Source organism: Chiloscyllium plagiosum, chromosome 47 (genome assembly GCF_004010195.1).
Source record: "Chiloscyllium plagiosum isolate BGI_BamShark_2017 chromosome 47, ASM401019v2, whole genome shotgun sequence".
NCBI lineage: Eukaryota > Metazoa > Chordata > Chondrichthyes > Orectolobiformes > Hemiscylliidae > Chiloscyllium > Chiloscyllium plagiosum.
The window spans coordinates 8,212,767-8,236,086 of NC_057756.1; the positions used below are offsets into that span (position 1 = coordinate 8,212,767).

General features: G+C 47.0%; 1 protein-coding gene across 2 annotated transcripts in view; it reads left to right on the plus strand.

Moving 5' to 3' along the window:
• The window catches only part of LOC122544193 (myelin-associated glycoprotein-like), a 57,028-nt gene extending 42,059 nt beyond the window's left edge, over positions 1-14,969 (plus strand). For both annotated transcript variants that reach the window (XM_043683245.1, XM_043683244.1), the window contains exons 8-10: positions 10,963-11,083; positions 12,687-12,816; positions 13,761-14,969. In XM_043683245.1, coding sequence (XP_043539180.1) covers positions 10,963-11,083; positions 12,687-12,816; positions 13,761-13,877 — 368 coding nt within the window. In that variant the 3' untranslated portion in view covers positions 13,878-14,969. The remainder of the gene's footprint in view (positions 1-10,962; positions 11,084-12,686; positions 12,817-13,760) is intronic.
• Positions 14,970-23,320: the final 8,351 nt, after the last annotated feature.

A 23,320-nucleotide genomic window follows, 5' to 3' on the forward strand; every position in this document is an offset into this window, starting at 1 on the left:
CTTTCCAAATACATGTACATCCTGTCCCTCAGGATTCCCTCCAACAACTTGCCCACCACAGAGGTCAGGCTCACCGGTCTATAGTTCCCTGGCTTGTCCTTACCACCCTTCTTTAACAGTGGCACCACGTTTGCCAACCTCCAGTCTTCCGGCACTTCACCTGTGATATCAATGATACAAATATTTCAGCAAGAGGCCCAGCAAGCACTTCTCCAGCTTCCCACAGAGTTCTCGGATACACCTGATCAGGTCCTGGGGATTTATCCACCTTTAACCGTTTCAAGACATCCAGCACTTCCTCCTCTGTCATCTGGACATTTTGCAAGATGTCACCATCTATTTCCCTACAGTATATATCTTCCATATCCTTTTCCACAGTAAATACTGATGCAAAGTACTTGTTTAGTATCTCCCCCATTTTCTGTGGCTCCACACAAAGGCCGCCTTGCTGATCTTTGAGGGGCCCTATTCTTTCCCTAGTTACCCTTTTATCCTTCACCTATTTGTAAAAACCCTAATTTACTGTTTGGCTGGTTACATCTTGGTCTTTTCTCAATTTATATAAAGATTTTGCAGTTATCTCTGCAAGAGGTAAAGAAAGTCGGATAGATGGGTGCTTTCCAGTTGCAGGCACTGCATGTTCCTCTCAATCGCCATGGCACTTAGAACACAACCTATCAGTCAGCTGTTGTCAGGCAGAATTTGTTTACCTCACTGTGCAATCTCAAACTTAAACTCTCACCACTTCAAATAGCAACACTGGACTGCTGAGCTCAATTAATAAGCAGAACATGACTTTCAAGTTATGAAACTCTCCTGGTGTTTCAATTATACAAAACTAGACTCCATTTCATTTTATAGCTCTAAAGGAGAAAACTGTGGGGCCTGTTGCAAAAGTATAAATTTGCCATTATACAACCAGGATATGACCACCTATCATAACAATTGTGAATAATAATCACTATGTTCAGTGCTTCTCTCCTGTTGTCGAAGGGTCAGCACTGAGGGAATGCCTCACTGTTGGAGGTTCAGTGCTGAGGGAGCTCTGCACTGTCGGAGGGTCAGTGTCGAGGGAGTGTCTCACTGTCGGAGGGTCAGTGCTAAGGGAGCTCTGCACTGTCGGAGGGTCAGTGCTGAGGGAGCGCCGCACTGTCGGAGGGTCAGTGCTGACGGAGCACTGCAGTGTAGGAGGGTCAGTACTGAGGGTGTGCTGCACTGTTAAAGGGTCAGTGCTGAGGGAGCGCTGCAGTGTAGAAAGGTCAGTACTGAGGGAGTGCCGCACTGTCAGAGGGTCAGTGCTGAGGGAGCACTGCACTGTCAGAGGGTCAGTGCTGAGGGAGTACTGCACTGTCAGAGGGTCAGTGCTGAGGGGGCACTGCAGTGTAGGAGGGTCAGTACTGAGGGAGTGCTGCAGTGTAGAAGGGTCAGTATTGAGGGTGTGCTGGGTCAGCGCTGATGGAGCACTGCAGTGTAGGAGTGTCAGTACTGAGGGAGTGCAACACTATAGAAGGGTCAGTACTGAGGGTGTGCGGCACTGTCAGAGGGTCAGCGCTGATGGAGCACTGCAGTGTAGGAGTGTCAGTACTGAGGGAGTGCAACACTATAGAAGGGTCAGTACTGAGGGTGTGCGGCACTGTCAGAGGGTCAGCGCTGATGGAGCACTGCAGTGTAGGAGTGTCAGTACTGAGGGAGTGCAACACTATAGAAGGGTCAGTACTGAGGGTGTGCGGCACTGTCAGAGGGTCAGCGCTGATGGAGCACTGCAGTGTAGGAGTGTCAGTACTGAGGGAGTGCAACACTATAGAAGGGTCAGTACTGAGGGTGTGCGGCACTGTCAGAGGGTCAGCGCTGATGGAGCACTGCAGTGTAGGAGTGTCAGTACTGAGGGAGTGCAACACTATAGAAGGGTCAGTACTGAGGGTGTGCGGCACTGTCAGAGGGTCAGCGCTGATGGAGCACTGCAGTGTAGGAGTGTCAGTACTGAGGGAGTGCAACACTATAGAAGGGTCAGTACTGAGGGTGTGCGGCACTGTCAGAGGGTCAGCGCTGATGGAGCACTGCAGTGTAGGAGTGTCAGTACTGAGGGAGTGCAACACTATAGAAGGGTCAGTACTGAGGGTGTGCGGCACTGTCAGAGGGTCAGCGCTGATGGAGCACTGCAGTGTAGGAGTGTCAGTACTGAGGGAGTGCAACACTATAGAAGGGTCAGTACTGAGGGTGTGCGGCACTGTCAGAGGGTCAGCGCTGATGGAGCACTGCAGTGTAGGAGTGTCAGTACTGAGGGAGTGCAACACTATAGAAGGGTCAGTACTGAGGGTGTGCGGCACTGTCAGAGGGTCAGCGCTGATGGAGCACTGCAGTGTAGGAGTGTCAGTACTGAGGGAGTGCAACACTATAGAAGGGTCAGTACTGAGGGTGTGCGGCACTGTCAGAGGGTCAGCGCTGATGGAGCACTGCAGTGTAGGAGTGTCAGTACTGAGGGAGTGCAACACTATAGAAGGGTCAGTACTGAGGGTGTGCGGCACTGTCAGAGGGTCAGCGCTGATGGAGCACTGCAGTGTAGGAGTGTCAGTACTGAGGGAGTGCAACACTATAGAAGGGTCAGTACTGAGGGTGTGCGGCACTGTCAGAGGGTCAGCGCTGATGGAGCACTGCAGTGTAGGAGTGTCAGTACTGAGGGAGTGCAACACTATAGAAGGGTCAGTACTGAGGGTGTGCGGCACTGTCAGAGGGTCAGCGCTGATGGAGCACTGCAGTGTAGGAGTGTCAGTACTGAGGGAGTGCAACACTATAGAAGGGTCAGTACTGAGGGTGTGCGGCACTGTCAGAGGGTCAGCGCTGATGGAGCACTGCAGTGTAGGAGTGTCAGTACTGAGGGAGTGCAACACTATAGAAGGGTCAGTACTGAGGGTGTGCGGCACTGTCAGAGGGTCAGCGCTGATGGAGCACTGCAGTGTAGGAGTGTCAGTACTGAGGGAGTGCAACACTATAGAAGGGTCAGTACTGAGGGTGTGCGGCACTGTCAGAGGGTCAGCGCTGATGGAGCACTGCAGTGTAGGAGTGTCAGTACTGAGGGAGTGCAACACTATAGAAGGGTCAGTACTGAGGGTGTGCGGCACTGTCAGAGGGTCAGCGCTGATGGAGCACTGCAGTGTAGGAGTGTCAGTACTGAGGGAGTGCAACACTATAGAAGGGTCAGTACTGAGGGTGTGCGGCACTGTCAGAGGGTCAGCGCTGATGGAGCACTGCAGTGTAGGAGTGTCAGTACTGAGGGAGTGCAACACTATAGAAGGGTCAGTACTGAGGGTGTGCGGCACTGTCAGAGGGTCAGCGCTGATGGAGCACTGCAGTGTAGGAGTGTCAGTACTGAGGGAGTGCAACACTATAGAAGGGTCAGTACTGAGGGTGTGCGGCACTGTCAGAGGGTCAGCGCTGATGGAGCACTGCAGTGTAGGAGTGTCAGTACTGAGGGAGTGCAACACTATAGAAGGGTCAGTACTGAGGGTGTGCGGCACTGTCAGAGGGTCAGCGCTGATGGAGCACTGCAGTGTAGGAGTGTCAGTACTGAGGGAGTGCAACACTATAGAAGGGTCAGTACTGAGGGTGTGCGGCACTGTCAGAGGGTCAGCGCTGATGGAGCACTGCAGTGTAGGAGTGTCAGTACTGAGGGAGTGCAACACTATAGAAGGGTCAGTACTGAGGGTGTGCGGCACTGTCAGAGGGTCAGCGCTGATGGAGCACTGCAGTGTAGGAGTGTCAGTACTGAGGGAGTGCAACACTATAGAAGGGTCAGTACTGAGGGTGTGCGGCACTGTCAGAGGGTCAGCGCTGATGGAGCACTGCAGTGTAGGAGTGTCAGTACTGAGGGAGTGCAACACTATAGAAGGGTCAGTACTGAGGGTGTGCGGCACTGTCAGAGGGTCAGCGCTGATGGAGCACTGCAGTGTAGGAGTGTCAGTACTGAGGGAGTGCAACACTATAGAAGGGTCAGTACTGAGGGTGTGCGGCACTGTCAGAGGGTCAGCGCTGATGGAGCACTGCAGTGTAGGAGTGTCAGTACTGAGGGAGTGCAACACTATAGAAGGGTCAGTACTGAGGGTGTGCGGCACTGTCAGAGGGTCAGCGCTGATGGAGCACTGCAGTGTAGGAGTGTCAGTACTGAGGGAGTGCAACACTATAGAAGGGTCAGTACTGAGGGTGTGCGGCACTGTCAGAGGGTCAGCGCTGATGGAGCACTGCAGTGTAGGAGTGTCAGTACTGAGGGAGTGCAACACTATAGAAGGGTCAGTACTGAGGGTGTGCGGCACTGTCAGAGGGTCAGCGCTGATGGAGCACTGCAGTGTAGGAGTGTCAGTACTGAGGGAGTGCAACACTATAGAAGGGTCAGTACTGAGGGTGTGCGGCACTGTCAGAGGGTCAGCGCTGATGGAGCACTGCAGTGTAGGAGTGTCAGTACTGAGGGAGTGCAACACTATAGAAGGGTCAGTACTGAGGGTGTGCGGCACTGTCAGAGGGTCAGCGCTGATGGAGCACTGCAGTGTAGGAGTGTCAGTACTGAGGGAGTGCAACACTATAGAAGGGTCAGTACTGAGGGTGTGCGGCACTGTCAGAGGGTCAGCGCTGATGGAGCACTGCAGTGTAGGAGTGTCAGTACTGAGGGAGTGCAACACTATAGAAGGGTCAGTACTGAGGGTGTGCGGCACTGTCAGAGGGTCAGCGCTGATGGAGCACTGCAGTGTAGGAGTGTCAGTACTGAGGGAGTGCAACACTATAGAAGGGTCAGTACTGAGGGTGTGCGGCACTGTCAGAGGGTCAGCGCTGATGGAGCACTGCAGTGTAGGAGTGTCAGTACTGAGGGAGTGCAACACTATAGAAGGGTCAGTACTGAGGGTGTGCGGCACTGTCAGAGGGTCAGCGCTGATGGAGCACTGCAGTGTAGGAGTGTCAGTACTGAGGGAGTGCAACACTATAGAAGGGTCAGTACTGAGGGTGTGCGGCACTGTCAGAGGGTCAGCGCTGATGGAGCACTGCAGTGTAGGAGTGTCAGTACTGAGGGAGTGCAACACTATAGAAGGGTCAGTACTGAGGGTGTGCGGCACTGTCAGAGGGTCAGCGCTGATGGAGCACTGCAGTGTAGGAGTGTCAGTACTGAGGGAGTGCAACACTATAGAAGGGTCAGTACTGAGGGTGTGCGGCACTGTCAGAGGGTCAGCGCTGATGGAGCACTGCAGTGTAGGAGTGTCAGTACTGAGGGAGTGCAACACTATAGAAGGGTCAGTACTGAGGGTGTGCGGCACTGTCAGAGGGTCAGCGCTGATGGAGCACTGCAGTGTAGGAGTGTCAGTACTGAGGGAGTGCAACACTATAGAAGGGTCAGTACTGAGGGTGTGCGGCACTGTCAGAGGGTCAGCGCTGATGGAGCACTGCAGTGTAGGAGTGTCAGTACTGAGGGAGTGCAACACTATAGAAGGGTCAGTACTGAGGGTGTGCGGCACTGTCAGAGGGTCAGCGCTGATGGAGCACTGCAGTGTAGGAGTGTCAGTACTGAGGGAGTGCAACACTATAGAAGGGTCAGTACTGAGGGTGTGCGGCACTGTCAGAGGGTCAGCGCTGATGGAGCACTGCAGTGTAGGAGTGTCAGTACTGAGGGAGTGCAACACTATAGAAGGGTCAGTACTGAGGGTGTGCGGCACTGTCAGAGGGTCAGCGCTGATGGAGCACTGCAGTGTAGGAGTGTCAGTACTGAGGGAGTGCAACACTATAGAAGGGTCAGTACTGAGGGTGTGCGGCACTGTCAGAGGGTCAGCGCTGATGGAGCACTGCAGTGTAGGAGTGTCAGTACTGAGGGAGTGCAACACTATAGAAGGGTCAGTACTGAGGGTGTGCGGCACTGTCAGAGGGTCAGCGCTGATGGAGCACTGCAGTGTAGGAGTGTCAGTACTGAGGGAGTGCAACACTATAGAAGGGTCAGTACTGAGGGTGTGCGGCACTGTCAGAGGGTCAGCGCTGATGGAGCACTGCAGTGTAGGAGTGTCAGTACTGAGGGAGTGCAACACTATAGAAGGGTCAGTACTGAGGGTGTGCGGCACTGTCAGAGGGTCAGCGCTGATGGAGCACTGCAGTGTAGGAGTGTCAGTACTGAGGGAGTGCAACACTATAGAAGGGTCAGTACTGAGGGTGTGCGGCACTGTCAGAGGGTCAGCGCTGATGGAGCACTGCAGTGTAGGAGTGTCAGTACTGAGGGAGTGCAACACTATAGAAGGGTCAGTACTGAGGGTGTGCGGCACTGTCAGAGGGTCAGCGCTGATGGAGCACTGCAGTGTAGGAGTGTCAGTACTGAGGGAGTGCAACACTATAGAAGGGTCAGTACTGAGGGTGTGCGGCACTGTCAGAGGGTCAGCGCTGATGGAGCACTGCAGTGTAGGAGTGTCAGTACTGAGGGAGTGCAACACTATAGAAGGGTCAGTACTGAGGGTGTGCGGCACTGTCAGAGGGTCAGCGCTGATGGAGCACTGCAGTGTAGGAGTGTCAGTACTGAGGGAGTGCAACACTATAGAAGGGTCAGTACTGAGGGTGTGCGGCACTGTCAGAGGGTCAGCGCTGATGGAGCACTGCAGTGTAGGAGTGTCAGTACTGAGGGAGTGCAACACTATAGAAGGGTCAGTACTGAGGGTGTGCGGCACTGTCAGAGGGTCAGCGCTGATGGAGCACTGCAGTGTAGGAGTGTCAGTACTGAGGGAGTGCAACACTATAGAAGGGTCAGTACTGAGGGTGTGCGGCACTGTCAGAGGGTCAGCGCTGATGGAGCACTGCAGTGTAGGAGTGTCAGTACTGAGGGAGTGCAACACTATAGAAGGGTCAGTACTGAGGGTGTGCGGCACTGTCAGAGGGTCAGCGCTGATGGAGCACTGCAGTGTAGGAGTGTCAGTACTGAGGGAGTGCAACACTATAGAAGGGTCAGTACTGAGGGTGTGCGGCACTGTCAGAGGGTCAGCGCTGATGGAGCACTGCAGTGTAGGAGTGTCAGTACTGAGGGAGTGCAACACTATAGAAGGGTCAGTACTGAGGGTGTGCGGCACTGTCAGAGGGTCAGCGCTGATGGAGCACTGCAGTGTAGGAGTGTCAGTACTGAGGGAGTGCAACACTATAGAAGGGTCAGTACTGAGGGTGTGCGGCACTGTCAGAGGGTCAGCGCTGATGGAGCACTGCAGTGTAGGAGTGTCAGTACTGAGGGAGTGCAACACTATAGAAGGGTCAGTACTGAGGGTGTGCGGCACTGTCAGAGGGTCAGCGCTGATGGAGCACTGCAGTGTAGGAGTGTCAGTACTGAGGGAGTGCAACACTATAGAAGGGTCAGTACTGAGGGTGTGCGGCACTGTCAGAGGGTCAGCGCTGATGGAGCACTGCAGTGTAGGAGTGTCAGTACTGAGGGAGTGCAACACTATAGAAGGGTCAGTACTGAGGGTGTGCGGCACTGTCAGAGGGTCAGCGCTGATGGAGCACTGCAGTGTAGGAGTGTCAGTACTGAGGGAGTGCAACACTATAGAAGGGTCAGTACTGAGGGTGTGCGGCACTGTCAGAGGGTCAGCGCTGATGGAGCACTGCAGTGTAGGAGTGTCAGTACTGAGGGAGTGCAACACTATAGAAGGGTCAGTACTGAGGGTGTGCGGCACTGTCAGAGGGTCAGCGCTGATGGAGCACTGCAGTGTAGGAGTGTCAGTACTGAGGGAGTGCAACACTATAGAAGGGTCAGTACTGAGGGTGTGCGGCACTGTCAGAGGGTCAGCGCTGATGGAGCACTGCAGTGTAGGAGTGTCAGTACTGAGGGAGTGCAACACTATAGAAGGGTCAGTACTGAGGGTGTGCGGCACTGTCAGAGGGTCAGCGCTGATGGAGCACTGCAGTGTAGGAGTGTCAGTACTGAGGGAGTGCAACACTATAGAAGGGTCAGTACTGAGGGTGTGCGGCACTGTCAGAGGGTCAGCGCTGATGGAGCACTGCAGTGTAGGAGTGTCAGTACTGAGGGAGTGCAACACTATAGAAGGGTCAGTACTGAGGGTGTGCGGCACTGTCAGAGGGTCAGCGCTGATGGAGCACTGCAGTGTAGGAGTGTCAGTACTGAGGGAGTGCAACACTATAGAAGGGTCAGTACTGAGGGTGTGCGGCACTGTCAGAGGGTCAGCGCTGATGGAGCACTGCAGTGTAGGAGTGTCAGTACTGAGGGAGTGCAACACTATAGAAGGGTCAGTACTGAGGGTGTGCGGCACTGTCAGAGGGTCAGCGCTGATGGAGCACTGCAGTGTAGGAGTGTCAGTACTGAGGGAGTGCAACACTATAGAAGGGTCAGTACTGAGGGTGTGCGGCACTGTCAGAGGGTCAGCGCTGATGGAGCACTGCAGTGTAGGAGTGTCAGTACTGAGGGAGTGCAACACTATAGAAGGGTCAGTACTGAGGGTGTGCGGCACTGTCAGAGGGTCAGCGCTGATGGAGCACTGCAGTGTAGGAGTGTCAGTACTGAGGGAGTGCAACACTATAGAAGGGTCAGTACTGAGGGTGTGCGGCACTGTCAGAGGGTCAGCGCTGATGGAGCACTGCAGTGTAGGAGTGTCAGTACTGAGGGAGTGCAACACTATAGAAGGGTCAGTACTGAGGGTGTGCGGCACTGTCAGAGGGTCAGCGCTGATGGAGCACTGCAGTGTAGGAGTGTCAGTACTGAGGGAGTGCAACACTATAGAAGGGTCAGTACTGAGGGTGTGCGGCACTGTCAGAGGGTCAGCGCTGATGGAGCACTGCAGTGTAGGAGTGTCAGTACTGAGGGAGTGCAACACTATAGAAGGGTCAGTACTGAGGGTGTGCGGCACTGTCAGAGGGTCAGCGCTGATGGAGCACTGCAGTGTAGGAGTGTCAGTACTGAGGGAGTGCAACACTATAGAAGGGTCAGTACTGAGGGTGTGCGGCACTGTCAGAGGGTCAGCGCTGATGGAGCACTGCAGTGTAGGAGTGTCAGTACTGAGGGAGTGCAACACTATAGAAGGGTCAGTACTGAGGGTGTGCGGCACTGTCAGAGGGTCAGCGCTGATGGAGCACTGCAGTGTAGGAGTGTCAGTACTGAGGGAGTGCAACACTATAGAAGGGTCAGTACTGAGGGTGTGCGGCACTGTTGGAGGGTCAGTGCCGAGGGAGTGCAACACTATAGAAGGGTCAGTACTGAGGGTGTGCGGCACTGTCAGAGGGTCAGCGCTGATGGAGCACTGCAGTGTAGGAGTGTCAGTACTGAGGGAGTGCAACACTATAGAAGGGTCAGTACTGAGGGTGTGCGGCACTGTTGGAGGGTCAGTGCTGAAGGAATGCCATGCTGTCAGAGGGTCAGTGATGAGAATGCATCACACTTTAGGACTTCCTGAGAGGCTAAAGCAATGCATGCATCCTTGATACTTTCTGCTGTGTCAGCAGCCTCTCCCTGCTCTACTTCCCAGCTCCCCTATCATGGCCAAGGAGGTCAAGGCTGGATGTTCCAGGATTGAGTCAAAACGTGTGGCGCTCGAAAAGAATAGCAGGTCAGGCACCATCTGAGGAGCAGGATAATCAACATTTCAGGCATCAGCCCTTCATCAGGAATGTGGGGGGAAATGGGGAGAAGGGTGCTGAGAGATAAATAGGAGGGTGGCGCTGTGGGGTGGTAGCTGTGAAGGCAATATGTAGATGCCAACCTATCACTGTCACCTCCCACCTGCATCTTCCCAACTACCTTCCCCCCAGCCCCACTCCCACCCTCCCATTTATCTCTCAGCCCTCTCCCCCCTATTCCTGATGAAGGGTTTATATCCGAAATAGTGATTCTCCTGCTCCTTGGATGCTGCCTGTCCTGCTGTGCTTTTCCAGCGCCACATTTTCGACTCTGATCTCCAGCATCTGCAGTCCTCACTTTCTCCCTATCACAGGACTGAGTCTTTCTGTGGACTGACAGATACCAGTTGCTGCTTATTAGGGACCAGAAGCTGTGTTGTTAAGTCCTGTGCTGTATTTGTGCTGACAACTGAGATTCTTCCCCTACTATAAGTAACTCCACACTCAGCAATTCCCAAAGGGAGGTTCCTGTCATGTTTCAGAAAGATGTCACAATGGTCAGTTACAACAAAAATTTCACTGTGACTGGAAAATAACTGCTTGCAGAATGTATGTATTTTTAACAAATGAAACCCAAGATAAACTTCTATTTCTGGCCATAGAACTGAAAGTAGAATCGAAATGTAAGAAAGTTACATTAAACTTTCAGAGCATTATTCAGACCACATTTTGATCATGGCGCATGGCTTTTGTATGCCTCTGTTCGGCCCATACTCGGAATACTGTGTACAGTTCCAGTCTCCCTTTGTTTGACCACATGTGGAGCACTGTACACAATTCCTGTCTCCACATTTATGGAGAGGGTGTAGAGGCACTGGAGAAGGTGAAACTCAGATGTGTCAGCTTGAATCCAGACTGAGAAATTGTTACTATCAAGAAAGATTTACCAGGCTGGAGATTGTTTCCTTGAGCGACGACTGAAGGTTGACCTGATACACAGCTTCAAACAATGATATGACTTTGATCAGGTTGATGTTGAGATGTTTGAATCTGTTGATTTAGAAACTGAGAGGGCCACAATAGAATGTAGCTGGCTCTCAAACAGCAAGTGATGATGGTGGAGACAAGAATATATCAATCCCCTAGGGGCCCTTCCTGCAGGACATAGTGTATTGACTAGTGGCACAGGCTGGAAAGATTGAAGGGTCTGCTCCTATCACCATTCACCTCTGTTCTGTTCGAGAGTCAAATGACTCTCAAAATTGAAATTGAGTGAGGTTCACATTACCCCTCAGTAGCCAAAGGAAAGGGAATTCTTTGAAAGCTGTGCAGTGGACTTCAGAAAACTTTAATCTGATCAGTACAATTATCTCTTTGTCAATCCTTCACAATCAGTGGGAATGAGATGGGAACTGATACAGAAATACGGACTGGTAGCTGCAGGAGGCGCTGTTCTGCTCATCACCTCACCACTTCTGATTTACTTCATTGTCAAGGCCAGAAAGAGAAGAGACAAGTAAGTGAATGACATATACCTCTTCCCACACTTGTAACCCCCTCCAGCCCCTACACATCTCCCTATCTCTACAACCTCCTGCAGCCTCCATACCACACCCTAACTCTGTAACTCCCTCCAGCACTTACATCCCTCCCTATCTCTGTAACCTCCTCTGAACCCTACACCCGTCCCTATCTCTCTAACCTCCTGCAAACCCTACATCCCTCCTTATCTCTGTAACATCCTCCAGTCCATTCACCACTCCCTATCTCTGCAACCTTCTTCAACCACTACATCCATCCTATTTCTGCAACCCCCTCCAGTCCCAAACCCTTCTCTATCTGTAACCTCCTCCAGCACTGACACCCCTCCCTCTCTCAGTAACATCCTCCAGCCCCAATTCCCCTTCCTACTTCTGTAACCTCCTCCAGTGCCGACACCCCTCCCTTTCCCAGTAACCTCATCCTTGGGACCTGGGTTCAAATCTCACCACAGTCAAAGGTAGAAATTTGAATTTTGATGTATCCAAATATTGTTCTGATCTGGGAGGTGTCTGTACCTAACTGAACTTCTGAAGTACATCTAACAAGGCCCCTGAGGCAGCACCTTCTAATCTCCTGCCCACTTCACTTCCATCTGAAAGGACAAGGGCAGACACGTGGAAACACCGACCCTGCAAGTTCCCCTTCTAGCCACTCATCATCCAGATTCCGGGGGTGGGGGGAGGAGGAATTATGCTTCCTTCACTGTCACTGGGTCAAGCTCCTGGAATTCCCTCATTAAGGGCTCTGTGGGTCTACCTCCAGCACGTGGACTGTAGTGGTTCAAGAAGGCAGCTCACTGCCATCTTCTCAAGGGTTAGGAGCAGGCAACAAATACTGGCCCAGCCAGTGATGCCCCCATCCTGGGTGTGAATAATAAAAAAGTGAAGGTGAGACGTTGTGATTTGGGACGTTCTGCCTGAAATGGCAGTGGAAGTAGCTTCAACAGAAACTTCTGAAATATTTCCTGGAAGTGGGGGAAGGAGCGGCGTGAGCAGTAGAGACTGAAAGGAAAGACCTTTCAAACAGCCAGCACCTCTTCTTGAAATGGATCATCTCTGAATTGTGTGTGAAGTGTCATTTCTCCTCCAATCTCTTGAATTGTCCCTGTTCAGAAAGCACTGGACCATCCTCACCTTCCTGAATCGCTGTCCAGTTTTAACGTGGGGGACCGCTGCTGTACTTCAGATCATGAACTATCCACAATCGTTAAAGTATGATCAAATTAAGATAACTCACCATCCATTTCAGTGTGTGCAATGGGGTGATCTCTTAACAAGCCGCTCCTGTGGTGCATTCATTGGTAATATCCCTCCCTTTAGGCTAGATGATCTGGGTTCAAATCCCACCCACCTCAGATGTCTACCTGACCACATTGATCAAAAACTGTACTTGAGGCCTCTGCTCCTGTGGCAGGAGGACAGGGCCCTTACCTTTGAATCAGGTTAGCCAGGTTCATCTCCCATCTGCTCCAGAAATGTGTATTAACATCATTGAACACTAATTGAGAAGCGTGTTGGTCTCTCCCTTAATTGTTCCCCACATTTATCATTTTGCTTGAAAAAAACATGTGCCTTCAGGCCACGAGGAAATGGAATCAAACAAACACAGAAGGCAAACTCAACGACAAAGTCTGAGCTGATGTCAGTGAGGCCAAAGCAAACGGAGAAATGCATCGAAGCATTTGTCACGCGAGCCAAAGTGAACCAGGTAACAGCTCTTTACCATGTCTGGGGGCATACATCGCAGCATTTCTGTGATCGAATTGGCAGAGTCCAACATGATAAGATAAAGGAATGTCATCTTTCTGCGTGGCATTTTACCACTTCACACAAAATAAGGCTTCAGTTATCACATGTTAGACCCATATGATCAACCACAGCACTACAGAGGAGTGACAGAAGTTAAGAGGGCTAAGGTTGAACCTCCTTTCACCTCGGCCTGACAACAGCCCAGGTCTGAAAAACAGCAGCGGCTGAGATAGCTGAAGCACTGGTTTTAATTTTTTTTTAATTTTGCCTAAATCCCTCTTGGGGATTGCATAGCATTTTTCTGCTCAGGATAGGAAGGTAACAGAAGATTGGAAACTCAATGCCAGTTAAGCTTCTCAGCTGTTGTACGGGAAAATGCTAAATCCATGATTAAGGTTATAAAATTGTAAAACTTAATGCCTTCACGCAGCCTCAACATGGTTTTTGAAAGGGAAATCATGCTTGATTACTCTGAGAGAGATGACTGAGGAAATTGTAAGATTTGTGGATAAAAGGACAACTATAAATGTGGCATACTTAGATTTCCATAAAGTGTTTAGCAAGGTCATACAGCAGAAGTTACTAAATGTAGAAAGTGCTCTTGGTGCAGCTAGTAATATATTATCATGTATAGCGTTGCTCAGCAAACAGGAAAGAGACAGGAAGGAGAAATGGGTCATTTCCAAGTTGGCAAGATAGAACTGGTGGAGTACCACAGGGATCAGTGCTGGAGCCTCAACCATTCACAATCTAAATAATAATAAGAACTTATTGTACAGTTGCTAAATTTGCTGATGGCGCAAAATGTTGTATTTTTATACTGTGTTTTTTTTTACTGGAATCAATAATATCAATCACTGATCACTCTGATTGTTATACCTCTCAATTCCCTTTCTATTACAGAGGAAAGATGACGAGGGGCTAGAAATGAAATCTAACCTTCACCCAAATTCAAACCTAGAAGGTAACCTGTATGAAAACTACCAGTGGGACCAGGATCTTGTGTACACAAATATATAAACAGAACTGGGAAAAGGGACGTGTGCTCGTCCAGAAGGCAGAATCAGAAATTCCTGTAATTATTACAGCATCAATCAAAGCTATTCAACCCATCATATCCATTCTAGTCCTTCAAACAAGCACTGCTCCTCACCCACCCCTCTACCCACAGTCCACCTCAGCAGCCTATTTTGAATATTTCAATAATACGAAATGATGTGCAATGCAGAAGGAGGCCAGTCAGGAAGCCAGGCACCCAGCCTTATCCCACTTTCCAGCAAGTGGTCCATATCCCTGGAAGATAGTGGACTTCAGAAATTATATGCCAATATGCAGACATTTTTTTAAAGAAGGTGAGAGTTTCCATCTTGATCATCTTTCAAATAGTGAGTTCCACATCTCCAACTCATTCGAGTGCAAAATCTTTGCTTATCTTTCATAAGAAATAGGAACAGGAGGAGGCCATTCGGCCCCTCAAGTCTGCTCTGCCACTCCATAGGATCATGGCTGATCTCACATTTCTCATGTCCATGTTCTTGCCCTTTCTCCATAACTCTTGATTCCCTGATTGATCAAAAATCCATCTGAATATACACAACAGTCTACCCCCACAGTTTGCTGTGGCAAGGAGTTCGAAAGACTCTTAGCCTTTGGAGAGAAGAAATTTCTCCTCATCTCAGTTTGAAATTGGTTTCCCTTTATTCTGAGACTATGCCCTCTGGTCGTGGGCTCTCCCAGGAAGGGGAAACATTCTCTCAGCATTTACCCAGTCAAACCCATTCAGAATCCAATATGGTTCAATGAAATCACCTCTCATTTTTCTAAACTCCAATGAGTACAGTCCCAACATGTTTAACTTTTGCTTATAAGGCAATTTCTCCATTCTGGGGACTATCCCAGTTAACCTTCTCTGAACTGCCTCCAATGAAATTATCTTTCCTTAAATAAGGGGACCAAAGCTGATGTCAGTACTCCAGATTAGGTCCCAACAGAACCTTGTACAGTTCCAGTGAGACTTCCTTCATCTTATCCTCCAAACCCATTGAAATAAAGGCCAACATTCCACTCGCCTTCCTGATTACCTGCTGCTCCCTCTGTACTAGCTCTGTGTTTTGTGCACAAGTACCCCGAACTTTGTGTTGCAACTTTCCATTCCAAAATGAACAACTTCACATTTTCCCACGTTGCACAACATTTGCCAACTTTTTGCCCACCCACTTAACCTATTAATATTGCTTTATAAATCTCTGTATTCCTCTCATAACTTGGCTTGCCACCTATTTTTATTATCTGCAAATTTGACTACAGTACATCCATTTCTTTCCTCCAAGTCAGTAATACCTTCGGTAAACACTTGTAGTCCCAGCACTGATCCCTGTGGACCTTCACTGGTCAAGGGTCTCCAACCTGAAAAGGAACCCCTTATCTCCACTCATTGTTTCCTGCCCATTAGCCAATTTTCAATCCATGACAAGAATCCTCCTCCCAATACCATGCACTCTTACCTTATAACTTATAACAACCTTTTGTGAGCTTGTTAAATGCCTTCTGCAAATCCAAATACACCATATCCACTGATTCTCCTCTGACCACTCTGGTGGAGACATCCGTGTAAAACTACCCCCCTCCCCCAACTCAAATGCAATAGGTGGCACTTGGTAGAAGAGATGTACTTTCATTCAAAGGTTCCCTCTCTCAGCAAACAAAACAAATATGTACAGGCCTCTGTATTGTGAATAGACTTTCTGCACTGTCGGGAGAGTCAGTGTTGGAATATGAAGTGCAATTGGATTCCAGTTCATGAAATCACAGATTTTTTTATCATTTAGCAGATTTGAGAATTAATTTGAATGGGTATTTTGATGCATTCTTCACTTCTTCTCTGAATTTAGTCTGGGTTACTGTATAAATAAATGTGTTGGTGCAGAGGCTGAGAATCAGAAGCATTTCTCCCATGGATTCAATGCTGTATATTGTATCTGTGTAGGAGGAATCATAATGATCAGGGGAGCAATTCTCCGATAAAGGTTAAACACAACGTTTATCATCCAAAGCGATATGAAATTGCCAGATATAGTGAAGAGTAAGATGATGGATTTTCTCCGGGTCACTATCTCTGGGTCTTTGTGATCTGTGTAGGAGGAATCATAATGATCAGGGGAGCAATTCTCCGATAAAGGTTAAACACAACATATATCATCCATAACAGTATGAAATTGCCAGATATAGTGAAGAGTAAAATGATGGATTTTCTCCGGGTCACTATCTCTGGGTCTTTGTGATTTCCTCCACTGCTGATACCCCGCAGTGCCGTGCGGACTCGACTGGTCACTAAAATAGATCTTGCTGTCAGAGCATTAAGCAGCAGAACCAGAACAAATGGGAGACATGGAGTTAAAGTCAGGTGAAGCAGTTCATATCCAGCCCACCATGGGGAAGTGTAGAAGTTTGGTTTAAAAATACAATACCAAGGAACATTATCAATTGAATATTCAGGTTCATATGTAAAATACCAGGGCAATGCCTCTAAACAACTAAGTACACTCACTGTTCCCACAACCACAGCTGCCGTTTTCTGGGTACAATATTTTGGTTTCAGCTTCTGACAACAAATTGCCACAAATCGATCGAAGGTAAAAGCGACTGTGAGCCAAACAGAGGCACCTGTGGTTGTAAACATCAGGGTGAGAATGAGGCTACACACTGGAGTAATCTCTAGGAATGAATCTTCAAAATAAATTGAAGTAGTCCAGTTCAATACGACATCGAAGATAACAACTAGGAGATCGGCCACTGCCATTCCCACCAAATACTGAGTAATACATGGAGAGAGACCACATTTTCCCCGACTCAGGATAACAATTGCGAACAGGTTAACTGGAAGAGAGGGAAACAAATCCAATAATTTCAAGATTGGACTTAGAATAAAATTAGCAGTTTAAAGGGACAAAAATGAAACTTTTAGCATTGTTACCTCATCAAATAGTAAAAACTTATTGAAAAATAAAATCCCTATTTACCAAAAGAACTGAGCAGAAAGAAAGCAGAGTCCAGTGACCTTTCTTCAGAGCAGACCCAAAATATGAAGTCTACTTTGTCTTGATAGATGCTTTCAGACCAACAAATTCTAATCTTGTTTCTGATTTCCAGCATTCACAATTATAGAGTCATAGAAATGTATAACATGGAAACAGACACTTCAGTCCAACCCGTCCGTGCCGACCAGATATCCCAACCCAATCTAGTCCCACCTGCCAGCACCCGGCTCATATCCCTCCAAATCCGTCCTATTCATATACCCATCCAAATGCCTCTTAAATGTTGCAATTGTACCAGCTACCACCACTTCCTCTGGCAGCTCATTCCATACACATACCACCCTCTGTGTGAAACACTTGCCCCTTAGGTCTCTTTTATATCTTTCCCCTCTCACCCTAAACCTATGCCCTCTAGTTCTGAACTCCCCGACTCCAGGGAAAAGACTTTGCCTATTTACCCTATCCATGCCCCTCATAATTTTGTAAACCTCTATAAGGTCACCCCTCAGCCTCCAATGCTCCAGGGAAAACAGCCCCAGCCTGTTCAGCCTCTCCCTATAGCTCAAATCCTCCAACCCTGGCAACATCCTTGTACATCTTTTCTGAACCCTTTCAAGTTTCACAACATCTTTCCAATAGGAAGGAGACCAGAATTTTTTGTTTAGTGAAACCATATTCATTGACTTGGACGTTTCTTTGCCACAGAGAAACAGTCAATTGTGAATTATTCATTGGCAAATCAGTAGGGAAACTGAATTAAACCTGAACAGAGTCCACTAAACGTGTTGAGAAAAAATGCCACAGGAACCACGCAAACGTTTTGATGCTGTGTTGAGTTGCATTCAAGTTGGGTAAAAACAAAAAAAAGGAAACTGCTGAGACAAATAGGAGTGAGTTTGAGGTTTCAGTGTTGGAATAGGCAGCCCAAAGCTGAGTACAAATGTGAGGGAGACAAGAAAAATCTACAGAAACTGAGAAGGTAGGAGTACATGATATTGGAAAGTGTTCAAACTGAAGTATCAACTTAACAGAAAATCGAACCAAGTTTAAGCGTTCGGCTGAGATTCCGCTGTTTTCAGAGAACGTAAGCAAATAGAGTCATAGAGATGTACAGAAACAGACCCTTTGGTCCTACTTGCCCATGCCAACCAGATATCCCAACCCAATTAATCCCTCCTGCCAACTCCTGGCCCATATCCTTCCAAACCCTTCCTATTCATATACCCATCCAGATGCCTTTTAAATGCTTAATTGTACCAGCCTCCACCACATCCTCTGGCAGCTCATTCCATACACATACCACCCTCTGCATGAAAAGGTTGCCCCTTAGATCTCTTCTATATCTTTCCCCTCTCACCCTAAACCTATGCCCTCTAGTTCGGGACTCCCTCACCCCAGGGAAACAACCTTGTCTATTTATCCTATTCATGCCCCTCATGATTTTGTAAACCTCTATAAGGTCACCCCTCAGCCTCCGACGCTCCAGGGAAAACAACCCCAGCCTGTTCAACTTCTCCCTGTAGCTCAAACCTTCCAACCCTAGCAACATTCTTGTAAATCTTTTCTGAACCCTTTCAAGTTTCACAACATCCTTCCGATAGGAAGGAGAGCAGAACTGCACGCAATATTCCAACAGCGGCCTAACCAACATCCTGTACAGCCGCAACACGACCTGATAAACTAGACTTTGTTACAGTTTACTGGCACTGCAGAAAATCCCATTGGATACATCATGTGTTTGATCAATTTGTACTTTAGTCTTTTGAAATTAAGTTAAAGTGTACAAATTAAATAAACAATGTCTTTGTTGAATGCACAGCATTAAATGCAGAATAATCACATAATTCATTCAAGAAACATGCAAAAGGATCCTCACCAACGCTTACTCGGGTCCTGATAATGACAAATATTTACAAAATACCATATATATCTTAAATTTTGAAAACCTCTTCATTCGATCACCATTGAACTTTTCCTTATAGTTATACTGGAAGTGTAACAATTTCATTTGGTCATGATTCTTACTGATGGTAATACTGTACTTATCAGATCTGAAAGGGAAACTTAACTTGATAGATGACATTATTTTTTTCAAATTTTTTTTACTGTGATGCTCAGTTACAGAAAATTTCTTGTTGAGACTGCAGTGTTTTTCAAAATAACATCAGTATGTGACACACAGGAGTAGCAAACACATGTATATCGTAACAAACAGCAAAAAAGAATAATTCAATCTATTTCCCAGCAATATCTGTCATGAATACTCAATCCCAGGGATCCATGACACCAACTTGAAGTTTCTTACAAAACTGACTTTTTAACAGTTGGTCAGGAGATTTCTTACCAGTTCCAGGATCCCAGATTCCTTTTCAGTTCTGAAAGCCACACGCACAGACTCTTAGAATTTGGAGATTTTACAAGTTAACAAACTGTTCTTCTGAACTGAAATGAAACCACTAGGGGCCACAACTATATGTTTTTTTTTCTATTTGTCATAAAAAGCCACAGTAAAGTAGCCACAGTCCTATTAGATCATGGGGGAGTGAGAGAGAGAGAACGAGAGAACATGTTGAGAAGGAGAGTCCTTCATAGTAGCCTCGCAGGAGTTGCACTGAGCAATTTGCATTGTAAACCAGTTGTTCAGCCAACTAAGCTAACAAACTCCAAAGTCATAAAGATCATCACTGTAAATATTTTGGCAATTAACTTCATTACGCTTTGTGATGCACTCAGTCTACGTATCAATGCCACTGGAAATAAAGTACTAATTTCACTTTTTGAAATGATGTTCTGTTAATGAAACTTCTCAGATTAGAGATGACAAGTCTATTGCACCACTATTCTAAATGATCTTAAACACTGAGCAGAATTCTGGCTCATTAGTAATATTGCCACAACTCTTAGTCCTTACTCACCCACCCATCCCGTATGGTTTAACTCTCCTAACTATTTCTTTGCTGCTCCTTACTGTATTTTTTGTACTGTCATTAATTGCTTCCCGCTGTCTCTGTACAAATTCAAGTTATTATTAACATGCTGTGATTTTATCTGTTCTCTAGCTCCATTTTCAATTGATTCCATTCTCAGGGTCATTCTGTTCAATGGTACAGTCTCTGAAAATGTGAATGTTGCTACACATCACTCAAGGCTCCACTCTGTTCACTGACGCTGCTGCCATCATCTACCATGTGGGTTGGATCTATCTGTTTGTCTCTTCCAGGCACACTTCAGAAGTGTGGGAATTCCTTCCCCTGTAGTTATAACATGCAATGTTAGATGGCGCCATTGATCAATAAATGATACACCAACAATACCACTGCCATTTACAGATGATGGTTACAACAGATAATTCCAGCAGATGTAGTGCGAATTGATTCAACTTTACATAAATAGACATCAAAGTTGTCACAGAACAAACAGCAGTGAAGGATCAAACTATTAGTCCAGTGTTAATGGCAGACTAAAGGTTAGCTCTGACTGAAGACAAGAGCGTGAAATCAAGATGGAGACAGAAGGATAAATGAGGCCAGCTTATAGTCTGAAGGTTCAACAGCTTCTGATTGTCTTGTTTCTCCTCTTGGCACAGAGACCTGATTCCAATATGTCCAGAACAGAGAATAATCCAGTAAGTGACTGTTCCAGGATCAGATCAACAATAACCACTACAAATGTGAGGCAGTTCCTGCAAGGACAGAAGCTGAGGAAATTCCACAGCAGCAACACAAAAAAACCCCAAAAAAAACCCAGTCTGAAATAATACCGAGCACAGCAACAAAATAACTAAAAACCAGAAGAAGCATAAGTAGAAAAAGCTCAGCAGGTCTGGCAGCATCTGTGAAGGGAAGTCAATTTCGGGTCCGGTGACCCTTCCTCAGAAAAAGGATGGTAGCTAGAAAATGTTGGTTTATTTGCAGAAGATAGGTTGAGGGAAGGAGTAAGAAGTGAACAATAGGTATGGATAATTAGGTATCTTTGAACTCTATCCCTACCTTTCATTTACTCCTTACCCCATCTTCTGCATATAAACGTACATTTTCCTAGCTACCATCAGTTCTGAGGAAGGGTCACCTGTCCCAAAACATCAATTCTACTTACTCTGCACAGATGCTGCCAGTTGTGCTGAGCTTTCTCAGCAAATGCTCTTTTTCATTTGTGTGCAAAGTAATTAACACTGACACAAAACAGTGACAGCAGTGATAACAACTTACCACTGATTCCAACAGCCGCGCACACAGGAAAGTAAATATCCTGTATCTGATAGATAAGTATATATCCCATTTCTGCGAGAAGCAGTTTCTGTGTTCCAGGAGCCCACTGCGCTGATCCACTCTCTATTTCAAAGGTTTATAATGGACCCTGATTCATCCGGGAAAAGCTCTCCACTGATATGGTTATACCCCTGAGCACTGCAATTAGTTACATTCACTTGAACAAACAGCTCTTAATTTAATGTCAGAATTTGCTGGATCCAAAGTAAAAAGTCACTCAACACCAGGTTATAGTCCAACAGGTTTATTTGAAATCATACAAGTTTTTGGAGTGCTCCTCCTTCGTCAGATGCAGTGAGAGAAGAGGGCAAATACACAGTTTATAGGCAGAGATATAAAGGGGAGAAGGATCAAAAGATCATAGTCGGTGCTCGCTCTCTCTACAGATGACAAAGGAGCAGCACTTCAAAAGCTTGTGTGGTTTCACATAAACCTGTTGGACTATCACCTGGCATCGTGTGACCTCTGACTTTGTCCAGGTGAAAGTGAGTAATGCAGATGCTAGAGATCAGAGTCAAGAATGTGGTGCTGAAAAGCAGCAGGCCAGGTAGCATCCAAGGAGTAGGAGAATCAACGTTTTGAGCAAGAGTCCTTCATCAGGAATTTGTCCACCCCAGTCCAATGGATACAATGGAAACACCATAATGTCGCAGATAATTTCTTAATTAAACATCTTTCAGGAATAAACTCAAATATTGTGCTGTTAAAGGAATGATTTCATTCAGTTTTACATCAATGTATTTACCATGTCTACTCCTATGCATTCCATTCTGAAAGTTACTGGTTTATTTGGCAGTGTAAACTGAATCTGAGGACATATGACATAGAACATAGAACAGTTCAGGCTCTTCAGCCCTCGATGTTTTGCCAACCTTTTATCCTACTCTAAGATCAAACTAACATAAATACCTTACATTTTACTATCATCCACATGCCTATCCAAAAGTCGTTTAAATGTTCCTAATGTATCTGACTGTATTATCCTGCTGGCAGTGCATTCCAAACACACACCACTCTCTGTGTAAAGAACCTACCTCTGACATCATCCCTAAATCTTTATCCAATCACCTTAAAAATTATGTCCCATTGTGATAGCCAATTTCACCCTGTGAAAATGTCTCCGACTATGCACTCTATGTCTTTCATCATCTTGCACACCTCAGTCAAGTCATCTCTCATCATTCTTCACTCCAATGAGAAAAGCCCTAGTTCCCTCAACTTTTCAAAAGATATGCCCTTCAGTCCAGGCAGCATTCTGGTAAATCTACTCTGCACCATCTCTAAAGCTTCCACGTCCTTCTTCTATAATGAGGTGACCAAACATAAGCAGATGCATTCCATTCTGTCGCTGCAGTTTTCCCAATTGAGATATGAATTTGGATTCTCCAACCCTATGAAGTTAGGGACCATGTGAAGGATTGCTGCGGGTGACATGAGGATATGGAAAACGAATGAATGAGTTTCAACAACATTCCCTCTTCATTAGAAACGCTTCCTTGTTTTGCCTACGTGTTAAACATCGGAACAGAAGTCGGTCATTCAGTCCCTCAATCTTTTTCTGCTGTCCAATGAGATCATGGCTGATCAGTGACCTGACTCCACATATCTATGGCATTTGGCCGCAATTCCTTGATACCTTTGCTTCATTAAAAAGTACCTCTCTCAGATATACAATGAACAATTGATCCAGCATCCACTGCTGTTTATGGATGTGAGTTCCAAATATCTCCTACCCTTTGTGCGTTAAACTGCTTCCTAACATCTCTTCTGAATGCTCTGGCCCAAATTCTGAGACTCTTTAGTTCTATAATCTCAAACCAATGGAAGTAGACTGTCTTTAACTTGGAAAGACAGCAGAGATAAAGTCTTTCATTAAATGTTAAAGCCTTCAGTAAAATTAGAACTAATTCACAGTGGTGTGGCAAAAAGAGAGGATGACCAATCAACCAATCAATACCACAGAATTTAGATGGGCAGACAGAATTTAGTGTAGAGAAATATAAAGGAAATTAGGAGGGCAAGGAGGGTCCACAAAATATCTTTGGCAGATGGGATCAAGAAAAGCTGAATGGCTTTTAGTAAGTATATGAAGAGTAGGAAGATAACCAAGGAAAGAATGTGGCCTATTAGGAACCAAATGGGCAACCTGCGCATTGAG